The 22840-nt window shown below is 46.2% G+C and overlaps 1 protein-coding gene across 1 annotated transcript in view; it reads left to right on the top strand.

Moving 5' to 3' along the window:
* LAS1L (LAS1 like ribosome biogenesis factor) overlaps nucleotides 1–22840 on the top strand; it is a 201059-nt gene that overhangs the window by 124592 nt on the left and 53627 nt on the right. Inside the window, exon 6 of the mRNA XM_063937222.1 lies at nucleotides 9150–9196. Within this exon, the coding sequence (XP_063793292.1) occupies nucleotides 9150–9196 (47 nt within the window). The remainder of the gene's footprint in view (nucleotides 1–9149; nucleotides 9197–22840) is intronic.

The raw sequence follows: 22840 nt of genomic DNA, 5'->3' as shown, positions 1-22840 counted from the left end.
TCGCAAGTTGACCCCTAGATCGTACAAGTATTATCCCAGGGGTACAGATTGGAGAGTCGAGACATCTTTTCCTCGCAGGTTCCTGAAGTCTGCTTTACCAACGGCTTCCTCCGACAGGGAGGCAGTATTGGAAAAGATTCACAAGCTGTATTTCCAGCAGGTGATAATCAAAGTACCCCTCCTACAACAAGGAAAAGGGTATTAGTCTTCCACACTATATTGTGGTACTGAAGCCAGACGGCTTGGTGAGACGTAGTCTAAATCTGAAATCTTTGAACACTTACATAAAAAGGTTCAAATCAAGATGGAGTCACTCAGAGCAGTGATAGCGAACCAAAAAGGGGACTATATGGTGTCCCTGGACATCAAGGATTACCTCCATGTCCAAATTTGTCCTTCTCAACAAGGATACCTCTGGTTCGTGGTACAGAACTGTCAATATCAGTTTCAGGCGCTGCCGTTGAAGTATCCACGGCACCCCGGGCCTTTACCAGGGTAATGGCCGAAAAGATGATTCTTCAAAGAAAAAAGGCATCTTAATTATCCCTTACTTGGACGATATCCTGAAAAGGGCAAGTTCAAGAGAACAGTTGGACGTCGGAAGAGCACTATCTAAAGTAGTTCTACGACAGCACGAGTGGATTTTAAATATTCCAAATATCGCAGCCGTTTTCCGACGATACGTCTGCTGTTCCTAGGAATAATTCTGGGCATAGTCCAGAAAAAGGTTTTCTCCTGGAGGAGAAAGCCAGGGAGTTATCCGAACTAGTCAGAAACCTCCTAAAACCAGACCAGGTATCAGTGCATCAATGCACAGGAGTCCTGGGAAAAATGGTGGCTTCTTACGAAGCGATTCCATTCGGCAGATCTCACGCAAAAAATTTTTTTAGGGGGATTTGCGGGAAGAATGGTCCGGATCGCATCTTCAGATGCATCAGCGGATAATCCTGTCTCCAAGGACAAGGGTGTCTCTTCTGTGGGGGCTGCAGAGTGCTCATCTTCTAGAGGGCAGCACGTTCAGCATTCAGGACTGTGTTCTGGTGACCACGGATGCCAGCCTGAGAGGCTGGGGAGCAGTCACACAGGGAAGAAATTTCCAAGGAAGTGTGGTAAAGTCTGGAGACTTCTCTCCACATGAATATACTGGAGCTAAGGGCAATTTACAATGCTCTGAGCCTAGGAAGACCTCTGCTTCAAAGTCAACCGGTGCTGATCCAGTAGGACATCATCATACCAGTCGCCCACGTTAACAGACGGGGCGACACAAGAAGCAGGAGGGCAATGATAGCAAGGATTTTTCGCTGGGCGAAAAATCATGTGATAACACTGTCAGCAGTGTTCATTCCGGGAGTGGACAACTGGGAAGATTTCCTCAGCATGTATGAATTCCACCCGGAAAAGTGGGAACTTAATCTGGAAGTTTCCACATGATTGTAAACCGTTGGGAAAGACCAAAGGTGGTCATGATGGCGTCCCACATGAAGCGCCAGGTCAAGAGACACTCAGGCAATAGCTGGGACGCTCTGGTAACACCGTGGGTGTACCAGTCGGTGTATGTGTTCCATCCTCTGCCTTTCATACCCAGTGTATTGAGAATGATAGGAAGGAGAGGAGTAAGAACTATACTCGTGGCTCCGGTTTGGCCAAGAAGGACTTGGTACCCGGAACTTCAAGAGATACTAAGAAGGGTCTTGATTCAGCAAGAATCATGTCTGTTCCAAGATTTACCGCAGCTGCGTTGACGCCAGGGCGGGTGAACGCCGGATCCTAAGGGAAAAAGGCATTCCGGAAGAGGTCATCCCTACCCTGGTCAGAGCCAGGAAGGAGGTGACCGCACAACATTATCACCGCTTAGGTGAAAATATGTTCCATGGTGTGAGGCCAGGAAGGCTCCACGGAAGAATTTCAACTAGGTTAATTCCTACATTTCCTGCAAACAGGAGTGTCTATGGGTCTCAAATTGGGGTCCATTAAGGTTCAAATTTCGACTTGTCGATTTTCTTCCAGAAAAGAAATTGGCTTCAGTTCCTGAAGTCCAGAAGTTTGTTAAGGGAGTACTGCATATACAACCCCCTTTTGATGTCTCCAGTGGCACTGGGAGATCTCAACGTAGTTTTGGGATTCCTAAAATCACATTGGTTTAAAACAACTCAAATCTGTGGATTTGATATATCTCACATGGAAAGTGGCCATGCTGTTGGTCCTGGCCGCGGCCAGGCGAGTGTCAGATTTGACGGCTTTGACTCACATAGCCATATCTGATTGTCCATTCGGACAGAGCAAAGCTGCGGACTCGTCCCCAGTTTCTCCTTAAGGTGGTGTCAGCGTTTCACCTGAACCAGCTTATTGTGGTACCTGCGGCTACTAGGGACTTGGAGGACTCCAAGTTGCTGGATGTTGTCAGGGCCCTGAAAATATAGTTTCCAGGTCGGCTGGAGTCAGGAAATCTGACTTGCTGTTTATCCTGTATGCACCCAACAAGCTGGGTGCTCCTGCTTTTAAGCAGTCGATTGCTCGTTGGATTGGTAGCACAATTCAACTTGCACATTCTGTGGCAGGCCTGCCACAGCCTAAATCTGTTAAAGCCCATTCCACAAGGACGGTGGGCTCATCTTGGGCGGCTGCCCGAGGGGTCTCTGCATTACAACTCTGCCGAGCAGCTACGTGGTCGGGGAGAACACGTTTGTAAAATTCTACAAATTTGATACCCTGGCAAAAGAGGACCTGGAGTTCTCTCATTCGGTGCTGCAGAGTCATCCGCACTCTCCCGCCCGTTTGGAAGCTTTGGTATAATCCCCATGGTCCTTTCAGGAACCCCAGCATCCACTAGGACGATAGAGAAAATAAGAATTTACTTACCGATAATTCTATTTCTCGGAGTCCGTAGTGGATGCTGGGCGCCCATCCCAAGTGCGGATTATCTGCAATACTTGTACATAGTTATTGCTAACTAAATCGGGTTATTGTTATTGTGAGCCATCTTTTCAGAGGCTCCCCTGTTATCATACTGTTAACTGGGTTCAGATCACAGGTTGTACAGTGTGATTGGTGTGGCTGGTATGAGTCTTACCCGGGATTCAAAATTCCTTCCTTATTGTGTACGCTCGTCCGGGCACAGTATCTAACTGGAGTCTGGAGGAGGGTCATAGGGGGAGGAGCCAGTGCACACCACCTGATCGGAAAGCTTTACTTTTGTGCCCTGTCTCCTGCGGAGCCGCTATTCCCCATGGTCCTTTCAGGAACCCCAGCATCCACTACGGACTCCGAGAAATAGAATTATCGGTAAGTAAATTCTTATTTTTCCTGCCCAGCTCCGCTGCGAGGAAGGCTCCCAGGACTCTCCCCTGCACTGCACTACAGAAACAGGGTAAAAACAGAGAGGGGGGGGCACTTATTGGCGATATTTATAATATTTGAGCTGCTATAAAGGGAACACACTTATTAAGGTTGTCCCTATATATATTTATAGCGCTTGGGTGTGTGCTGGCAAACTCTCCCTCTGTCTCCCCAAAGGGCTAGTGGGGTCCTGTCTTCTATCAGAGCATTCCCTGTGTGTCTGCTGTGTGTCGGTACGTGTGTGTCGACATGTATGAGGACGATGTTGGCGTGGAGGCGGAGCAATTGCCTGTAATGGTGATGTCACCCCCTAGGGAGTCGACACCAGAATGGATGGCTTTGTTTATGGAATTACGGGATAGTGTCAGCACGCTACAAAAGTCGGTTGACGACATGAGACAGCCGGCAAACCAGTTAGTACCTGTCCAGGCGTCTCAGACACCGTCAGGGGCTGTAAAACGCCCTTTACCTCAGTCGGTCGACACAGACCCAGACACTGACACTGAATCCAGTGTCGACGGTGAAGAAACAAACGTATTTTCCAGTAGGGCCACACGTTATATGATCACGGCAATGAAGGAGGCTTTGCATATCTCTGATACTGCAAGTACCACAAAAAGGGGTATTATGTGGGGTGTGAAAAAACTACCGATAGTTTTTCCTGAATCAGAGGAACTGAATGAAGTGTGTGATGAAGCGTGGGTTACCCCAGATAGAAAACTGCTAATTTCAAAGAAGTTATTGGCATTATACCCTTTCCCGCCAGAGGTTAGGGCGCGCTGGGAAACACCTCCTAGGGTGGATAAGGCGCTCACACGCTTATCAAAGCAAGTGGCGTTGCCGTCTCCTGATACGGCCGCCCTCAAGGATCCAGCTGATAGGAGGCTGGAGAATACATTAAAAAGTATAAACCGTGTTATACTGAGACCAGCAATCGCCTCAGCCTGGATGTGCAGTGCTGGCGTGGCTTGGTCGGAGTCACTGTCTGAAAATATTGATACCCTGGATAGGGACAGTATTTTACGGACTATAGAGCAGTTAAAGGATGCATTTCTTTATATGCGAGATGCACAGAGAGATATTTGCACTCTGGCATCAAGAGTAAGTGCGATGTCCATATCTGCCAGAAGAAGTTTATGGACGCGCCAGTGGTCAGGTGATGCGGATTCCAAACGACATATGGAAGTATTGCCGTATAAGGGGGAGGAATTATTTGGGGTCGGTCTATCGGATCTGGTGGCCACGGCAACGGCCGGAAAATCCACCTTTTTACCCCAGGTCACCTCCCAGCAGAAAAAGCCGCAACCTTACAAGCAGACTCAGGGGCGGTGGGGGGTCGCCTCAAACATTTCAGCGCACAGTGGGCTCACTCGCAGGTGGACCCCTGGATCCTGCAGGTAGTATCTCAGGGTTACAGGTTGGAATTCGAGAAGTCCCCTCCTCGCCGTTTCCTAAAGTCTGCTTTGCCAACGTCTCCCTCCGACAGGGCGACGGTATTGGAGGCCATTCACAAGCTGTATTCTCAGCAGGTGATAGTCAAGGTACCCCTCCTACAACAGGGACAGGGGTATTACTCCACGCTATTTGTGGTACCGAAGCCGGATGGCTCGGTAAGACCGATTCTAAATCTAAAATCTCTGAACCTGTACATACAAAAATTCAAGTTCAAGATGGAGTCACTCAGAGCAGTGATAGCGAATCTGGAAGAAGGGGATTTTATGGTGTCCTTGGACATCAAGGATGCTTACCTTCATGTTCCAATTTGTCCTTCACACCAAGGGTACCTCAGGTTTGTGGTCCAAAACTGTCATTATCAGTTTCAGACGCTGCCGTTTGGATTGTCCACGACACCCCGGGTCTTTACCAAGGTAATGGCCGAAATGATGATCCTTCTTCGAAGAGAAGGCGTCTTAATTATCCCTTACTTGGACGATCTCCTGATAAGGGCAAGATCCAGAGAACAGCTGGAGGTCGGAGTAGCACTAACCCAAGTAGTGCTCCAACAACACGGGTGGATTCTGAATTTTCCAAAATCCCAACTGATCCCGACGACACGTCTGTTGTTCCTAGGGATGATTCTGGACACTGTTCAGAAAAAGGTATTTCTTCCGGAGGAGAAAGCCAGGGAGTTATCCGATCTAGTCAGGAACCTCCTAAAACCAGGAAAAGTATCTGTGCATCAATGCACAAGAGTCCTGGGAAAAATGGTAGCTTCTTACGAAGCGATTCCATTCGGCAGATTCCATGCACAAACTTTTCAGTGGGATCTGCTGGACAAATGGTCCGGATCGCATCTGCAGATGCATCAGCGGATAAATTTGTCCACAAGGACAAGAGTGTCTCTGCTATGGTGGTTGCAGAGTGCTCATCTGTTAGAGGGCCGCAGATTCGGCATACAGAACTGGGTCCTAGTGACCACGGATGCCAGCCTGAGAGGCTGGGGAGCGGTCACACAGGGAAGAAACTTCCAGGGCGTGTGGTCAAGCCTGGAGACGTCTCTTCACATAAATATACTGGAGCTAAGAGCAATCTACAATGCTCTAAGCCTGGCAAAACCTCTGCTTCAGGGTCAGCCGGTGTTGATTCAGTGGGACAACATCACGGCAGTCGCCCACGTAAACAGACAGGGCGGCACAAGAAGCAGGAGGGCAATGGCAGAAGCTGCAAGGATTCTCCGCTGGGCAGAAAATCATGTGTTAGCACTGTCAGCTGTGTTCATCCCGGGAGTGGACAACTGGGAAGCAGACTTCCTCAGCAGACACTATCTGCACCCGGGAGAGTCGGGACTTCATCCAGAAATCTTCCACATGATTGTGGTCCATTTGGGAAAGACCAATGGTGGACATGATGGCGTCCCGCCTCAACAAAAAACTGGACAGGTATTGCGCCAGGTTAATAGACCCTCAGGCAATAGCTGTAGACGCTCTGGTAACACCATGGGTGTACCAGTCAGTGTATGTGTTTCCTCCTCTGCCTCTCATACCAAAAGTACTGAGAATTATACGGCAAAGGGGAGTAAGAACGATACTCGTGGCTCCGGATTGGCCAATAAGAACTTGGTACCCGGAACTTCAGGAGATGCTCACGGAAGATCCGTGGCCTCTACCTCTAAGACGGGACCTGCTTCAGCAGGGACCGTGTCTATTCCAAGACTTACCGCGGCTGCGTTTGACGGCATGGCGGCTGAACGCCGAATTCTAAGGGAAAAAGGCATTCCGGAAGAGGTCATCCCTACCCTGGTAAAAGCCAGGAAGCAGGTGACTGCACAACATTATCACCGCATTTGGAGAAAATATGTTGCGTGGTGTGAGGCCAGGAAGGCCCCGACGGAGGAATTTCAACTGGGTCGATTCCTACATTTCCTGCAAACAGGATTGTCTATGGGCCTCAAATTAGGGTCCATTAAGGTTCAAATTTCGGCCCTGTCGATTTTCTTCCAGAAAGAATTGGCTTCAGTTCCTGAAGTCCAGACTTTTGTAAAAGGAGTACTACATATACAGCCCCCGGTTGTGCCCCCAGTGGCACCGTGGGATCTTAATGTAGTTTTGGATTTTCTCAAATCCCATTGGTTTGAGCCACTCAAATCGGTGGATTTGAAATATCTTACATGGAAAGTAACCATGCTACTGGCCCTGACTTCAGCCAGGAGAGTGTCAGAATTGGCGGCTTTATCGTATAAAAGCCCATATCTGATTTTCCATTCGGACAGGGCAGAACTGCGGACGCGTCCTCACTTTCTGCCTAAGGTGGTTTCAGCGTTTCACCTGAACCAGCCTATTGTGGTGCCTGCGGCTACTAGCGATTTGGAGGATTCCAAGTTGCTGGACGTTGTCAGAGCATTGAAAATATATATTTCAAGGACGGCTGGAGTCAGAAAATCTGACTCGCTGTTTATACTGTATGCACCCAACAAGCTGGGTGCTCCTGCTTCTAAGCAGACGATTGCTCGTTGGATTTGTAGCACAATTCAACTTGCACATTCTGTGGCAGGCCTGCCACAGCCTAAATCTGTCAAGGCCCATTCCACAAGGAAGGTGGGCTCATCTTGGGCGGCTGCCCGAGGGGTCTCGGCATTACAACTCTGCCGAGCAGCTACGTGGTCAGGGGAGAACACGTTTGTAAAATTCTACAAATTTGATACCCTGGCTAAGGAGGACCTGGAGTTCTCTCATTCGGTGCTGCAGAGTCATCCGCACTCTCCCGCCCGTTTGGCAGCTTTGGTATAATCCCCATGGTCCTGACGGAGTCCCAGCATCCACTAGGACGTCAGAGAAAATAAGATTTTACTTACCGATAATTCTATTTCTCGTAGTCCGTAGTGGATGCTGGGCGCCCATCCCAAGTGCGGATTGTCTGCAATACTTGTACATAGTTATTGTTACAAAAAAATCGGGTTGTTATTGTTGTGAGCCGTCTGTTCAGAGGCTCCTCTGTTATCATACTGTTAACTGGGTTCAGATCACAAGTTGTACGGTGTGATTGGTGTGGCTGGTATGAGTCTTACCCGGGATTCAAATCCTTCCTTATTGTGTACGCTCGTCCGGGCACAGTATCCTAACTGAGGCTTGGAGGAGGGTCATAGGGGGAGGATCCAGTACACACCACCTAGTGGTCAAACTTTTAAATTTTGTGCCCTGTCTCCTGCGGAGCCGCTATTCCCCATGGTCCTGACGGAGTCCCAGCATCCACTACGGACTACGAGAAATAGATTTATCGGTAAGTAAAATCTTATTTTAATATGGTTTATGTATGTACAAAATCTACCTACTTGTAGCAGGTGTGATACGAGATGCCGGCGTGCCAACAGTAAAGACTGCTCCCACCCCACTCTCACAACCCTAACCCCCTCCCATGCAGCCTAACTTTAACCTCCCCGGTGGTGCCTTAGCTTAACAGTCCCCCCGCCACCTAAACCTAGGGGTACCTGGCATACTTAAGATCGACTAAGTGAGGTCAGAATTCCAGCGACAGGGTTTCGAGCGCCAGCATCCCAACCGCCGGCGTCCTGACCACATCCCCTTGTAACATATGTATACCGCTGTAGTAACAGCAATGTACTGTATTTTAAAATCTTTTCAAGTATCGGTACCCCTTATGGCAGAGGTTCCCAAACACGGTCCTCAAGGCAACCTGACAGTCCAGGTTTTAGGTAGATCAATGGCTCAGCACAGATGGTTAAATCAAATTGATTAAGGTGCTAATTAAGTCATCTGTGGCAAAGCATGGATACATTTACAACCAGGACCTTTGGGGTGCCTTTGAGGACTGCGTTTGGGAACCTCTGCCTTATGAGTTTATATTTAGAGAACATGCACTGTAGCACCATGCTGTCCTAAAGGTATTGTTAAAAAGGTTAATAAACAAAGACCTCCACAGGTAGATACATTTTCACCAAGCTTCACCCCCCTTGAAAAAAATAAATACAATTTTATATAGTATAGCTACAGCATTTTGTTTTTCTATTTTTTTTTTTATACCTATGAAGTATCCATTCTCTATCAACTATTTGGCAAGCTTCTATGTCAGGGAAGTACCTTCTGTAAACGGTTTCTGCCTGTTTGGTCTAGCCCTTTTTTACTTACATATGTCTGCAGTTCATTATTAAGAGGAGGATATTGGTTTTCTGTGGGGGATTTCCCTGTCTGACACTTCTGCAATGAAACTTACTGTATGTTCTGTTTTATATTGTAAGTTTATTGCTGGTTATAAGGAAACTGATAACATGAATTCTCACCGCATCCTTTTTATTTCATATTTTATTTATTTTTACAATATAATTTTGTCTAGCATTAAATATTTTTGTTTCCTCACAGTGAAACTTCGGGAGACTTTGCAATCCTATACAAGTGAACAATTCAAGGTACGGTCTTCTATTGCAAATGCCTTTAACACTACTTGTAAGAACATAAAACTTTAGAACAGATATAGGTGCTGCTTTATCAGTGCTACATTAGGAAGCCATATATTCACCACACTAGAGGAGGAGGAGTTTGTAGTAAAAAAATATATAAAATAACATATTTTTATAAGGTCTGGATTTTTAGAAAAAATACAGACCCATTATATTGGATCATTTCATCTCATTCCCCCACCAACAGCCTGCTGATTACATTAGGAGTCCCATGTATTCATTATACAAATGATTGCATTCCATAAATCACTGGTTTCAAAGCCACTGTAATATGAAATGTTAAAAAGGAGGTAAAGTCACCATTTGTAAGTATAAATATCACTACCTTTATGTGCATAGCGCGTGCACCTGCTTCTGAGCTTCCTATCATGTCTACTGTGACTGGTTACCTGCCAGGCATGCGTATTGGGGGGGGGGGGGGGACACAACAGCTAGTATGAAATAATAGGATTTTTACAAATAAAGACAACTTGGGCGACAAGCTCTTTCTTAAATTTGCCAAACCTAGATAAGTGTGTTCATCTTCTGTTGTTGCTGACTAATAAACAGAGGTCAATGCAGATTGGATAATGTTCCACACTCTAGTGAGATTGGAACCTTTGATGGTTTTGTATTACTACAGTTACGGATGTCATAAAGACTAATTTACACATAAGGCCTGACTCGGGGATGTATGTTTACATTGGTTTACGTACATCTCCAATGGTGGGGCACATGCGCAGGACCCGTTCTGTTCATATGCAAAACAGGTTGTGTCTGGTTGCATACAGTGCCCCCTGAGCTGTGGTCTGCTTGACATGCTGTGGGTGTTTGGTGGCTAGTGAGCGGAGCAAGGCAATGTTCCTGAAACAGGGACATGTCTCCCCCATTTTCTGGGATTGGTGTGAAGATTCTGCATCTTTGGGTGTCAATTTCCTGGCTCTTATAGAGTGAACAGCCCAGTCCGCCTGCATAACCTGAGGGTTATTCAGATGACCGATGTTCACGCCAATGATGCATCTACAGGTGCAGCAGCGGATCACAAAAGCACGCAGGATGCCGTTCACATTGCACATGGGGATAATGGGCCTAATTCAGACATGATCAGTGCTGGGCGTTTTCGCACAGCGATCAAGTCTGAATTGCGCATGCCAGACAGCCGACTGCCATCTCAGCCCTGCGATCGCCTCTGCCTGATTGACAGGCAGGGGCGGGCCGGCGGCTTTTAGGTGCACACCTGTGTTGCCCGGACCTTGCGGGGGGCGGGCCGCGGCGTTTGCGTGATGTCACATGCAGCCGCTGCGACCCTCACAGTGATGGGTAGCTCACTGCCAGCGCGCCGGAGCTGCACTTGTGGGGAGCTACTTTTCAAGTACAAAGGCGGCGATGCTTTTGTACTTGTCAGGCCCTGTCCCGTTACACATGCGGGACGGACTAGCCCTGTGCTGGGCATCCTCCCGCATGTCAGGGAAGCTGATTGTAGATGTGCTAAATTTAGCACATCTGCGATCAGGTCTGAATTAGGTCCAATGTCATCTACAAGCACCGCATCAATCTGCAGTTGTTGGAGTGGGGGGGGGGGGGGGGGAGGGAGGGGAATGGTCTGGACAGCTGTCACCGTTACAGACTTGCCATATGAATCGGTAATAGGAACAGTCTGGACCATATGGGGAGGCTGTAATCTTTTTCCCAGTGACCGCTTTTCATGGTCACAGTTTGGATCTTATTTTTGACCAGTAAAAGTCCTGGGTGACACGCGTTAACTATTTACACTGCACCTTGGACATGTTGTGGTGTTTTTTTTTATTTGAAGGTGCAGTTTCCACTGACCAAAGTCCACACACACACACACACACACACCCACACCCACACCCACACCCATTCTCCCCCCCCCCCATGGGATGTCCCAAAGCTGTACACTGAGGGAGGGAATAGCCCTGAGCTGCAATGGAGAACCCTTAGTTTAAAACCAGCGTTCCTGAAGGCGAAGGAGTTGAAATAGTAGAACCATATAAAAGTATGTGCAAATGACAAAAAATAGTCCTTGCAAAATTGCTCAGCTGAGGCTTAACACTTAGCCACCCAGCAGGTCCCGACCAATCGGGTGGAATGGGTGGCAACTGAATGAGGCACTAGAAGGGTAGCCAGTGTGTATGCTTAACAGATGACTTCCTTAATTCATATAGAAATTGTTTGTTTGACAGAGGGCCAACCTGATCGTTGAAAATCTTTAGACCTATCCACATAAATTAAATGTAGAAAGCATGTACTACAGTATGTCCCCAAGTACACTACAGACTACTAGGAATCTACTTTGCCTTGGAAGGATGGGGGCCTCTGTCTTCTGATGAATATAAAATCTGGATATTAACTTAAAATAAAAGACAGTAGTTCTATCAGAAACAGAGCTGTATGGGGTAGTGCATTCAACTCTGAGACCCGGCGCCCCGAAGAAATGGCCAAAAGGAATGCCGTTTTCCATATCTGCCATTTGAGACCCACAGAGTCCAATGGCTCAAAGGGGGAATGTTGGAAAGCTTGGAGTACCAAGACCACAGCCCAGGCCTCAACTGGAGATGCAAACGGCGTTGGGTATTGTGAGCAGGAACGTCTGAATAGCAGGGATGGTTGCTAAGCATCTATGGAAATAAACTGAAAGAGGGGAAACCTGGACTTTCAGGGACGACAGAAGACGATTAAAGTCCAGTACCGACTGTTAAAAGGGCAAAGCAATGAAAACACGGAACATCTTGGGCTTTGATTTCTGTTGAGCAAAGTACCCTGTTGTAAGTCTTAGCGGAAAGTGGTTTCCTAGCACAAAGCATGATTATAATCCCTGCATCAGAACTACTCCTGGCCCTCCATGAGAGCTGTCTCAACAGCCATTCCCTCAAACCAGATGATGTGGATCCGAGTGAAGGTAAGGTCCCTGAGAGGTCTGGTCTGAGCGGAACACACAAAGGGGTTACTATCAACCGATGCATGAGTGTGGTGTACCACATCCTGTGTGGCCAATCCAAAGCAACCAGAATAAAGGTCCTATTGTGCTTCCTTGATGAATATGAAGTTGTCAGGAACTCAGCCGGCTGCCAGATTCATCAGCAAGTCACTTTGCTTATTGGTTCCTTCGGCACTCGTGGTTAATAACACAATGTCACTATCACCAGCAAAGATTAATTAATTCATCTTAGCCAGGCGTGGAGATGTACGGAAATGAGCTATGCACAGCAGCAGCTCCGATGTTGGTCAAGTTAAAGACAAACCAAAATAAATAAATCCGAAGATAAATTAAATGAACACCGCTAAAGAGCAGCTGAAAATGTACCCAACACTTAAGCACACTAAAAAACTACCTGCCTAGGGCAGGGTATAGGGGAGGAGGAGCCTGAGCTGCCTTGGAAGTTAACTCTCTAGTGCCAGACTCCTCCAGCACCAGCTATACACCATGGTTTCCAGTGTCCCATATTGGCTGAAAGAGAAAATATATACATGCACTTGGATGACAAAATTATTGATCCCCCTGAAAAAGTCTACTACAAATAACACACAGATTGTTCCAGGTGGTGGTGGGTTTTTTTCTTTTCTTGGTAATCAGTAGACTTATAAAGTAGATTTTGAAACTCATTTATTGCATCTGCAGATCTGTTTATTTTTTAACTGAAATGTTGCTTGCATAAATATTCAACCCCTTTGCTGGGGAACTTATATTGTAACTAAGAATATTGGGGGTACTTCTGAGTTGATCGCAGCTTCAAGTTTGTTAGCAATTGGGCAAAACCATGTGCAGTGCAGGGGAGGCAGATATAACATGTGCAGAGAGAGATAGATTTGGGTGTGGTGTGTTTAATCTGCAATCTAAATTGCAGTGTAAAAATAAAGCAGCCAGTATTTACCCTGCATAGAAACAAAATAACCCACCCAAATCTAACTCTCTCTGCAAATGTTATGTCTGCCCCCCCTGCAGTGCACATGGTTTTGCCCAACTGCTAAAAAAATTTCCTGCTGCGATTAACTTGGAATTACCCCCATTGCCCTATCACTTGACATTCAATTCATTTCTACCTTTTGAATAATGAAATAACTGCTTTTATGGCTAAAATAACCCTAATACAAATAACGTAGGGCCTAATTCATGGTAGTATACCATGCTGATCGCAGCTGCCATTTTTCTGCCAATGGATGTGTAAGTGTAGCAGTTGGCCAGTAGTGAATAGAGACGACCACTGGAGCCATCATGAAAGAACAGCAACAGTATACACATTTGCAGTGCATGCACAGATCTGCCTGAGTGAGTCTGTGCCTGCACAGCATGTGTCTGAGCTGAGACGCTGGAGCCACGCTAATAGCGTATGGTATCGCAAATACCGCCATCGACATGCCCATAAAATGGCCATGACATCTGCATTTTTCCAGCGACTCCCAGTTACTTCCTCCAAGCTGTGCATACCTGTCAAGGGATACAGTCGTTATGTCGACACAGCTTAGATCGACATGGTCATTAGGTCGACCACTGAAGGTCGACATGTACTAGGTCGACAGGTCAAAAGTTCGACATGAGTTTTTTTTTTTTTTTTTTCATATTTGACGATCCACGCGGACTACGATTGGAACGGTAATTGCGAGCCATGCGAGGGGACACTGTATACTAATTGGGGTTCCCCGTCACTTTACGAAGAAAACGTCACCAAAAACAGTCCAAAAACTCATGTCAACCTTTTCACATGTCGACCTAGTGCATGTTGACCTAATGCCCATGTCGACCTTCAGTGGATGACCTAATGACTGTTGACCTAAGTTGGGTCGACCCAATGACCCATTCCTCCTGTCAATCGCCCTACGTGGATATAAGCAGGGCGTACAGGTTCCCAAATGTGTTCTTGCACGCACAGTTAGATTCATGCCCAGTTTTACCAATATTTGCTTGTTTGGGCTAATATCGGCATAGCGTACAATCATGAATCAGGCATGTAGGTGCTACTGTGAATTCTAAGGAAATCCTGTAATAATGAAGAGTAAAGAGCATTCCAAAAAAATTAAAGATAAAGTTAATAAGCATAAGATAGAAAAAGGCTACAAAACTATGGCCCTGATTCAGAGATGGCCGCAAGTGCAGTTGTCTCCTCAACTCAGCTGCAGATGTCAACAAGTGAAGCTGCCACCCAGAAGTGAAAACAGATGCCCACCGAAGCTACTGCAATTGCATACGCAGCCTGTATGCAAGAACAGGAAACATTGACTGCTTGAGTAGGTCTATAGCTATGCAGACTGGATGTGGCAGTAGGCAAGTAGGCGCCATGTTTTTGTACGTTAGAGCCCCAAGCTGTTGTCAGCTATATGCCCCGAAAACGGCCATGACATGCTTGCATTTTTATGACCACTCAAAGCTAGCACCATGTTAGCACTCCCAAACAGCCACTTCCTGTCAATCACAAAGGCATCCTTATTGCATGCAGTTATGCAGCGGCACCTTGGCACATGTACAGTCTGCCGATCGTTCAGTTTCTTGGAACATCGGCTTTGCGTCCATCTCTGAATCAGGCCCAATATCCAAGCGCTTGGCTTTCCATCCGAGGACTGTTTGGATTTCATTGTGAGGAAATTGCATCATACCACCCAAGCACTGCCTAGACAGGGCTGTTCATCAAAAGTCCGCATCAGAGAAAGGAGATTTGTGAGGGAAGCCTCAGAGGGGCTAACTATCACTTGGAGCTACATGAATCAGTGGCAGAGCCTAGAGTGAAGCTGCACCAATCAACCAACCATATCAAAATTTTATGGTCGGAGTAGACCAAAATTTACCTTTTTGGCCCCAGTTCAAAACTGCCTATTCCTTAGCAAACACCATTGAGGCAGCAAAGTTTTGGGGGTGGCAGCATTATGTTGTGGAGATGCTTTCACTCAGTGGGCATCTTCTTAAATTGAAGCATCAATGGATGGTGTAAAGTATATCTTTCAGTGGCATCATTTCATCCCGATTGCCTGGAGGCAAGATAGATGTTGGCTCCCCCCTCCGCAGACACACAAATGTACGTTCTGGCTATTCAATTTAATAAAATGAATGACATACTTATGAAAATGAGTTGTATAATGTGCCTCTCAGTCCCATTACAGCCCATTCCCACTACCATGTTGCCGCTCATATTTGCCCATGGATGTAGATCCAAGAGACTTTGGACTACTCATTTGCCTCATACACTGAAATATCTGACAATGATACATGCGCATCCTGTCTGCAATCGTTGTGACCATACAATACTAAGAGCATTTTAAAGACCACCGCTATACAAGATCATCTTCCTCAAAAATTAACTTATTTCGAAACCACCCCATTCAACATAATTAGCCACTTACTACTCAGTAACGCCCTCATACCCACCAATAATTAAACACCACATCATTAATTAGATGTATATTCATTAAGCAGCTCATTCTAATTAAAAGAAGAACTTCGTAACACCAATAAAGATTAAACCAACCATACAGCAGGTGTTTGAACTATTACCTCCAAAACGGTGAAGGCTTGCTGAGACTTATAGTACACCATCAGCTGTAGATAAGAATGTTCCACGCACCAGCATTCCATTACAAAGCATAATACATAGGTTTCCACGTTCTATTTATATCACTATCGGGTCAACAGTACAGATATTTTTGTTTGCACACATATAAGGAAAGAAGAATACTGTGACAACATGACACGCTTGTTCATTAAAGAATTATTTATTACCAGTTATTTATATAGAGCACACATATTCTGCTGCACTTTACAGAGTATTTGGCCATTCACATCAGTCCCTGGCCCAGTGGAGCTTACAATCTATATTCCCTACCACATGTACAAGCACACACATTCATGCTAAGGTTAATTTGTAGGGAGCCAATTAACCTACCAGTATTTTTTGGGATTGTGGGAGGAAACTGGAGTACCCAGAGGAAATCCACACAAGCACAGGGAGAATATACAAACTCCACACAGTTAAGGCCACTGTGGGAATCGAACCCATGACCTCAGTGTTGTGAGGCAGTAATGCTAACCATTACACCGTCTCTGCTGCCCTAAAGATTAAACTGTTTCACAAGGAAATGAGTCTTCAAGGTTTGCAATAATTTCCCTCATGCACAATCTGTGACAATCCTGTTAACATAACTGATACCTGAGCCTCTGTCACTAATGTATATACAGTATTAGCCACTAGAAGCTGTCAAGCCTATTCAAGTACTGGTGGAAACTCTCCATAGGCCAGGCTCCTGGTGCACCACATACTACATCACTCAGTGTTATAATGCAGCTCCATGCAACACCAGTGACTCTTATCAGTGCCAGCAGGGCCTGGGGGCTGTGCTGCGGCATCTTTAGTACTGTGCCACATACCACCTTGTTCATTGCACCATGCATGATGTTCATTTGGGATGCAGTCAGGATCCAGACAGAATAACAGGGGCATCCCAGCGGTCAGAATTCCAACGGATCCCGGCTAGGGTTAGGCACTAGGGGGTGGGTAAGGTCTAGGCTGTGGGACGGGAGGGTTAGGTTCAGGCTGTCAGAGGGGACATTTCAGGTCAAGCTGTGGGAGGGAATGGTTATAGCTAGGAATTAGGTTAGGGTTAGGCTGCGGGAGGGGACAGTTAGGATTAGGGGTAGGGTTAAAATTATTAACATGATCTGTTGGGATGATGCGGTTGGTATCTTGACCGATGGGATTGTAATTTCCGGGATTATGTACCAAACTCGTTAATTTAACCTTGTCACTCTGGCAGAGGGGAATGTAAAATAGGCGCTAGCAGAATAAAGGCCTTAGGCTTCTACCCACCTCATAGCCATGCCTGGCAATCCCAGTCCTTTTGCACACGTCTGAGGATACATATGCTTCGTCCTTTCCCACTTTCTTTTTCATCCACTAGGGGTCACTGGAGTACTCTTGGGATATGGACGGCTTCCACAGGAAGTAGGCACTGAATAAATTAATTTTGGAACTATACCTCCCCTCCATATCCCTGAGTACCTCAGTGTTTTTTCTGTGCTCGACACAGTTAGTAGGCTTGTGGCTTTGCTGCCACAGAGGTCCACATTTCATTGGTTTTTTTTCTAAGTTTTTCTTTTTTCAACGATTTACCACATCCCTTCCCCCCTTCCAATAGGCGTGGGTCCGGGATAAGTGAAGGCTGCTTTAGCAGCTGTGGGTGTCGGACCTCTCTAAAAAGAGCTCCCTCACTACCACCTGCAGGACTAAAACCTGCAGTAAAGGCTGGACGGAACTTACAGAGAAGCCCCGTCATAGCCCTCACCACAGGGTCCAGGTATGTTGAACGGGGCGGTCAGCTCACGCTGCCGCCCCACTGTGATACTGTCTGTGTGTGTGTGTGTGTGTGTGTGTGTGGCCCAGGCCCTCGATGCCGCTTCGGGCTCCCTCTCCACCATAGCCCGGCTCCGTGTAGAGAGAACGGTATACGGGGCATGGGGGGACACACAAATGAGAGTCAAAAGGCAGGTTTCTTAGCCTAGTGAGTAACTTTGCTGCCACAGTGATGTTCCCTGCACACAGAAATGTCAGGGTCACTGGATAAAATCTCATGATTCAACTCTTATTGATAAGGGAATACAGCAGCGCTGCATATGTATTACAAAAGGCTATGATGTCTTTGTTAAAACAAGATTAACCATGTTTCCTGTTGTATTTCCAGAATTTCCTGTGTTACATCTCTCCTCCATTGAAGGCGCAGGGGTGTTAAGGGGAATTTGGGAGCAGGCATATGGCTGGCGTGCACTGCACTTGGCCAGATATATATTTATAGAGACACCTTAGTGCTATTTACTGAGTCGTGCAAGTTGTCTGTCTTTGTTTTTGTTTTGAGTATTGTCTGTCTGCATGAGTAAGACACCAGCAATTACTAATAAGCAGTTTCCCTGCCATGTCTAAAACATGGATATACATAATTATTTATATCATAACTGTTTATAATGATATTATCCTAAAGACTGCAAATCTGAATCAGGGTTGTGGCAGCCAAATACTGGCTTTGTTCATTTGTTGTAAAGTAAGATATGTTATAACAATTGGTCAGCACATGGTGCTTATAAAACAGTATCTGTGGAGCCGTGTGAGTTCACTCACCTGCAGCAGCTTTGGCTTAATTCACTTGGCCACACCACACTGGATACGCCCAATCTCATCTGATTTTGGAAGCTAAGCAGTGTTGGGCCTGATTAGCCACCTGGGAGTACAAGGTGCTGTAGGTATTTTTATTCTACAGCCACACCACACTGGATACGCCCAAACTCATCTGAGCTTGGAAGCTAAGCAGGGTTGCATACTGTTTTGCCATCTGGGGGAAACTGGTGATCCAACTAGATTGCATACTAATACATGCTGGTTTAAACTGTTAAAAAATAGCTCAGTTTGGCCTTACACTATCAATATAAACCTACCATAGGTTTTACAGTCAGGATAGCTCTCCAGAGCGCGCTCCCGGCGCCGGCCACTAGAAGGGCCCATTAACTAAGCTGTGGTCAAGCAGCAGTCATCTCAGGTTTTAAGCCTGTGCGAGGTCACATTTAGTTTCAGACTTGTAAAAATGTGTTATACCTGTGTATCAGGGAGACTATGTAGCCTACTGGTTAGGCTTCCCGCCAACAGTGTAGATGCTGCTTGCAGGGTCATTGGTTCGAATCCTGGGTTCAACTACTGTCTATACACCAGATAGTGTTAACAGTCTCAGTACATAATTGGCCATGGGTTTCCTCAGTGAGTACATTGGAAATGCTTCCATATGGCTTAGCATACATGTGTTTGTGGATGATGGTTGTATCCTCAATTGGATGTTGCACTGTGTTTGATATTATTATAAAAAAATGTATGTGTGTGTGTATATATGTATATATGTGTGTGTGTATATATGTATATATGTGTGTGTGTGTGTGTATATGTATATGTGTATGTATATATATATATATATATATATAATATGCTGACATTAAGTCTATTTTGCAGTAAGCAAGAATAATTGGTCAGCACTCAGTGCTTATTAACACTATCTGTTGAGCACTGCAAAACATGGCCACACCGCAGCAGCTTTGCTTACTGTTTTTACAGGTGGCTCTGTAGCCAAGTGGTTAGGCTTTCCAGCCACAGTGAACATTGTGTTTGCATGGACACTGGTTCAGATCCTGGTTTAACAGGTGTTTAAAAAAAAAAAAAAATCCATGGTAGGACAATTTTTTCTTTTAATGTTACTTCCTGGTTCTTTCTCGGAAGTTGCTGCCCTACAACACTTAGACTCTGGAGGAGCGGGGTGTTGTTAGGAGTTTAATTTATTAATTGTTTTTGTACAGCATGACTCTACAGGAAGATTCACTATTGCTGGTAACCACATGCACGGTAATGCAGGTTTATACACACGTTACTTCCGTGGTGTACTTACTGGTTGGAGTACAATATCTCTTGCACTTACATGTGCAGCAGAGTACTGCAATGGAAGCATGCTGGGCCCATAACCCAGAGGTAGGCAGATTGAAACTATCCTCTGCTATATGCATTTATGCATAATCAAACAAGCAGCTTCGCTGCAAAGTCGGTCACACAGTGTGTCGGACAAATACGAATCTGGGCCAGTGGCGCAATGTATAACGCATCTGACTATGCATAACAAGATTGTAGGTTCATCTCCTACCTGGCTCGTTTAAGTTGCCGTGATCGTATAGTGGTTAGTACTCTGCGTAAAGACTGCACAGACAGTTTCAGTTACATTGTTGCGGTCGATTTGCCGCCAGCCCTCATAGCACCAGGCCAGTACGTCAGGTTCTCAGCGAAGGCTGAACAATTTCCAATCAGAGACAATTGCATTTATTGGGTGTTTTACTACATATCGGAGTATACCCTACACAGCAGTAGGGCTGTTGCTTCGCCCTGCTTTGGTAAGGGTTTGAGGTAACAAGGCTGTAGTGGCAGGGCATTCCAGTTCAGGTTTGCCCTAAATAAAGACCACCTTACACTTCTTGCTGCCTACAGCTTCTTTGGACGTTGGCAGTTGGTTCTTGCGTTTTCAGCTTCGCTAGTAGCGCATAACGTCCACTTTGGCTACGTTCCTAACAGGCGGAGTCTGATTCCAAACGAGATAGATCGCAGACCAAGTGGGGAGGAAAATCTGATTTCCTACCATTGTCTACGCGAATTCCTGAATGATTCCGTCTCAACGACTTCAATTCCTAGGTATGATTCTCAATACGGTAAATCAAAGAATTTACATACCCGAACAGAAAGTACAGGTCATTCGTCATCTGGTACAATTAGTGCTCAAGCCACGCACAGTCTCGGTTCACTTGTGCATTCGCCTATTAGACAATGGTGGCTGCTTTCGAAGCGCTTCAGTTCGGAGGACTTCACTCACGTCCTTTTCAATTGGATGTGTTCGCACAGTGGTCGGGCTCGCATCTGCAGATTTACTGCAGAAGTGAGGTTGTCTCCAAGGGCCAGAGAGTCTCTACTCTGGTGGCTCAAAGTACAGAATCTAACCGCAGGAAACGGTTCGGTGCCTGGAATTGGATAATTCTCACGGCGGACGCAAGTCTCAGAGGTTGGGGAGCTGTAGTTCAAAATTATCAGCTCCAGGGTCTCTGGGCGGATCACGAAAGATTGCTGTCTATAAATGCCCTGGAACTCCGGGCAATTTACAATGCGCTACTATAAGCAGTGCACAGGCTGCAGGCTCAGGCTGTTCAGGTGCAGTCATACAATGCGACAGCAGTCGCATACATCAACAAACAAGGAGGAACAAAAAACCGTATGGCAATGCGGGAGGTACAGATGTGTCCACGTGCATCTTTGCTGTGTCCCGTCATGTATGGCACGGTTTTGCATGCTATATACTCAGAGATTTAGTCATGTCTTGTGGTTTTTTTCTTAATTTGCTGCCTTAATATGTTACTTTATACATATTCTTTTATGGCAAACAAAAATTTTAAAATTCATCCACTCACTTCTCATGAAAAACAGTTTAGCTGTGTTTTGCATGTTGTGCCAAATTTGTAAAAAAAAAAAAAAGCAAAGAGGTAAGCAGTCACATCTGCAGCTTGAATCCTCTATTGGGCCGAGTATCACCAAATGATATTGTCGGCAGTAGTCATTCCGGGAGTGGACAACTGGGAGGCGGATTATCTCAGCCGTCTGAATTTTCATCCAGGAGAATGGGCATTAAATCCAGAAGTATTTCACATGCTGGTCCAGAAGTGGAGTTACCCGCAGGTGGACCTGATGGCATCTCGCCACAATCATCAAACGCCCTAGGTCGTGTCCAGAACAAGAAATCCAAAGGCAGTGGCGGTGGATGCTCTCACAATCGCGTGGCCATACAGTCTCGCGTATCTATTTCCACCGTTTCCGCTGCTCCCTCTGTGGCTAAAACGGATCAAAGGAGAGTCCGTCACAGTTATACTAGTGGCGCCTCTTTGGCCTCGGAGAGCTTGGTTCTCGGATCTCCGCGGTCTACTCGCAGTCGGTCTTTGGCCGCTCCCACTACGTTCTGACCTGTTACAGCAGGGTCCGTTCCTTTTACCCGATTTAGCGCGGCCGCGTTTGACGGGGTGGCTGTTGAGACAGCCCTCTTAAGAAGAGAGGGCATTCCAGAATCGGGTATTCCAACCATGTTACGAGCTAGGAAGCCGGTTACGGCAGCTCATTATTACAGAATTTGGCGTGCCTAGGTTAGATAGAGGTCTGAGTTTATCCACACTAAAAGTGCGGATATCGGCGTTGTCCATTTAATTTCATAGTAGATTGGCCCTATTGCCGTCGGTTCACACCTTTTATGCAGGGTGTCCTCAGAGTTCAGCCTCCATTCACTCTACCTACTGCGCCATAAGACTTGAATCTGGTTTTTAGATTTGTTAGTCTTTTTATTATGAACCCTTACAACAAGTGGATATTAAATTTCTCACTTGGGAAAATAATGTTTCTTTTAGCCTTAGCGTCAGCAAGGCGTGTTTCAGATTGGGTGCTTTGTCGTGCAAACCACCGTATTTAGTGTTTCATGATGACAGAGCGGAATTCCGAGCGAATTCTGCTTTTCTACCAAAGGTTGTGTCATCTTTTCACATCAATCAACCAATAGTAGTTCCTATGTTAACAGGAGACTCTGGTAGGTTGGATGTGGTACGCGCATTACGCATTTATGTATCCCGAACGTCGACCGTTCGTAAGACGGATACGTTGTTTGCTCTCTATGATGCTGCCAAGATGGGTTGGCCAGCTTCTAGGCAGACCTTATCCAGTTGGATTAAAGTGACCATACGTCAGACTTACCTTCATGCTAGGTTACAGCCGCCTGCATCGATAACAGCTCATTCCACACGTGCTGTGGGAACATCATGGTCAGCGAGTCGTGGAGCTTCTACGACACAGCTTTGCCGGGCGGCTACATGGTCTTCGGTGCACACGTTTGTGCGCCTCTACAAGTTTGATACGTTTGCGGCATCAGCATCTAGCTTTGGCCGCCTAGTGTTACAGGTGCCAAACAGCTCTCCCGCCCGCGGGGGAAACTTTAGTACGTCCCAAGAGTACTCCAGTGACCCCTAGTGGATGAAAAAGAAAATAGGATTTTGGTACTTACCAGGTAAATCCT

Source organism: Pseudophryne corroboree, chromosome 8 (genome assembly GCF_028390025.1).
Source record: "Pseudophryne corroboree isolate aPseCor3 chromosome 8, aPseCor3.hap2, whole genome shotgun sequence".
Taxonomy (NCBI): Eukaryota; Metazoa; Chordata; class Amphibia; order Anura; family Myobatrachidae; genus Pseudophryne; species Pseudophryne corroboree.
The sequence above is the reverse complement of the archived record's forward strand: the minus strand, read 5'-3'. Positions and strand labels throughout refer to the sequence as shown.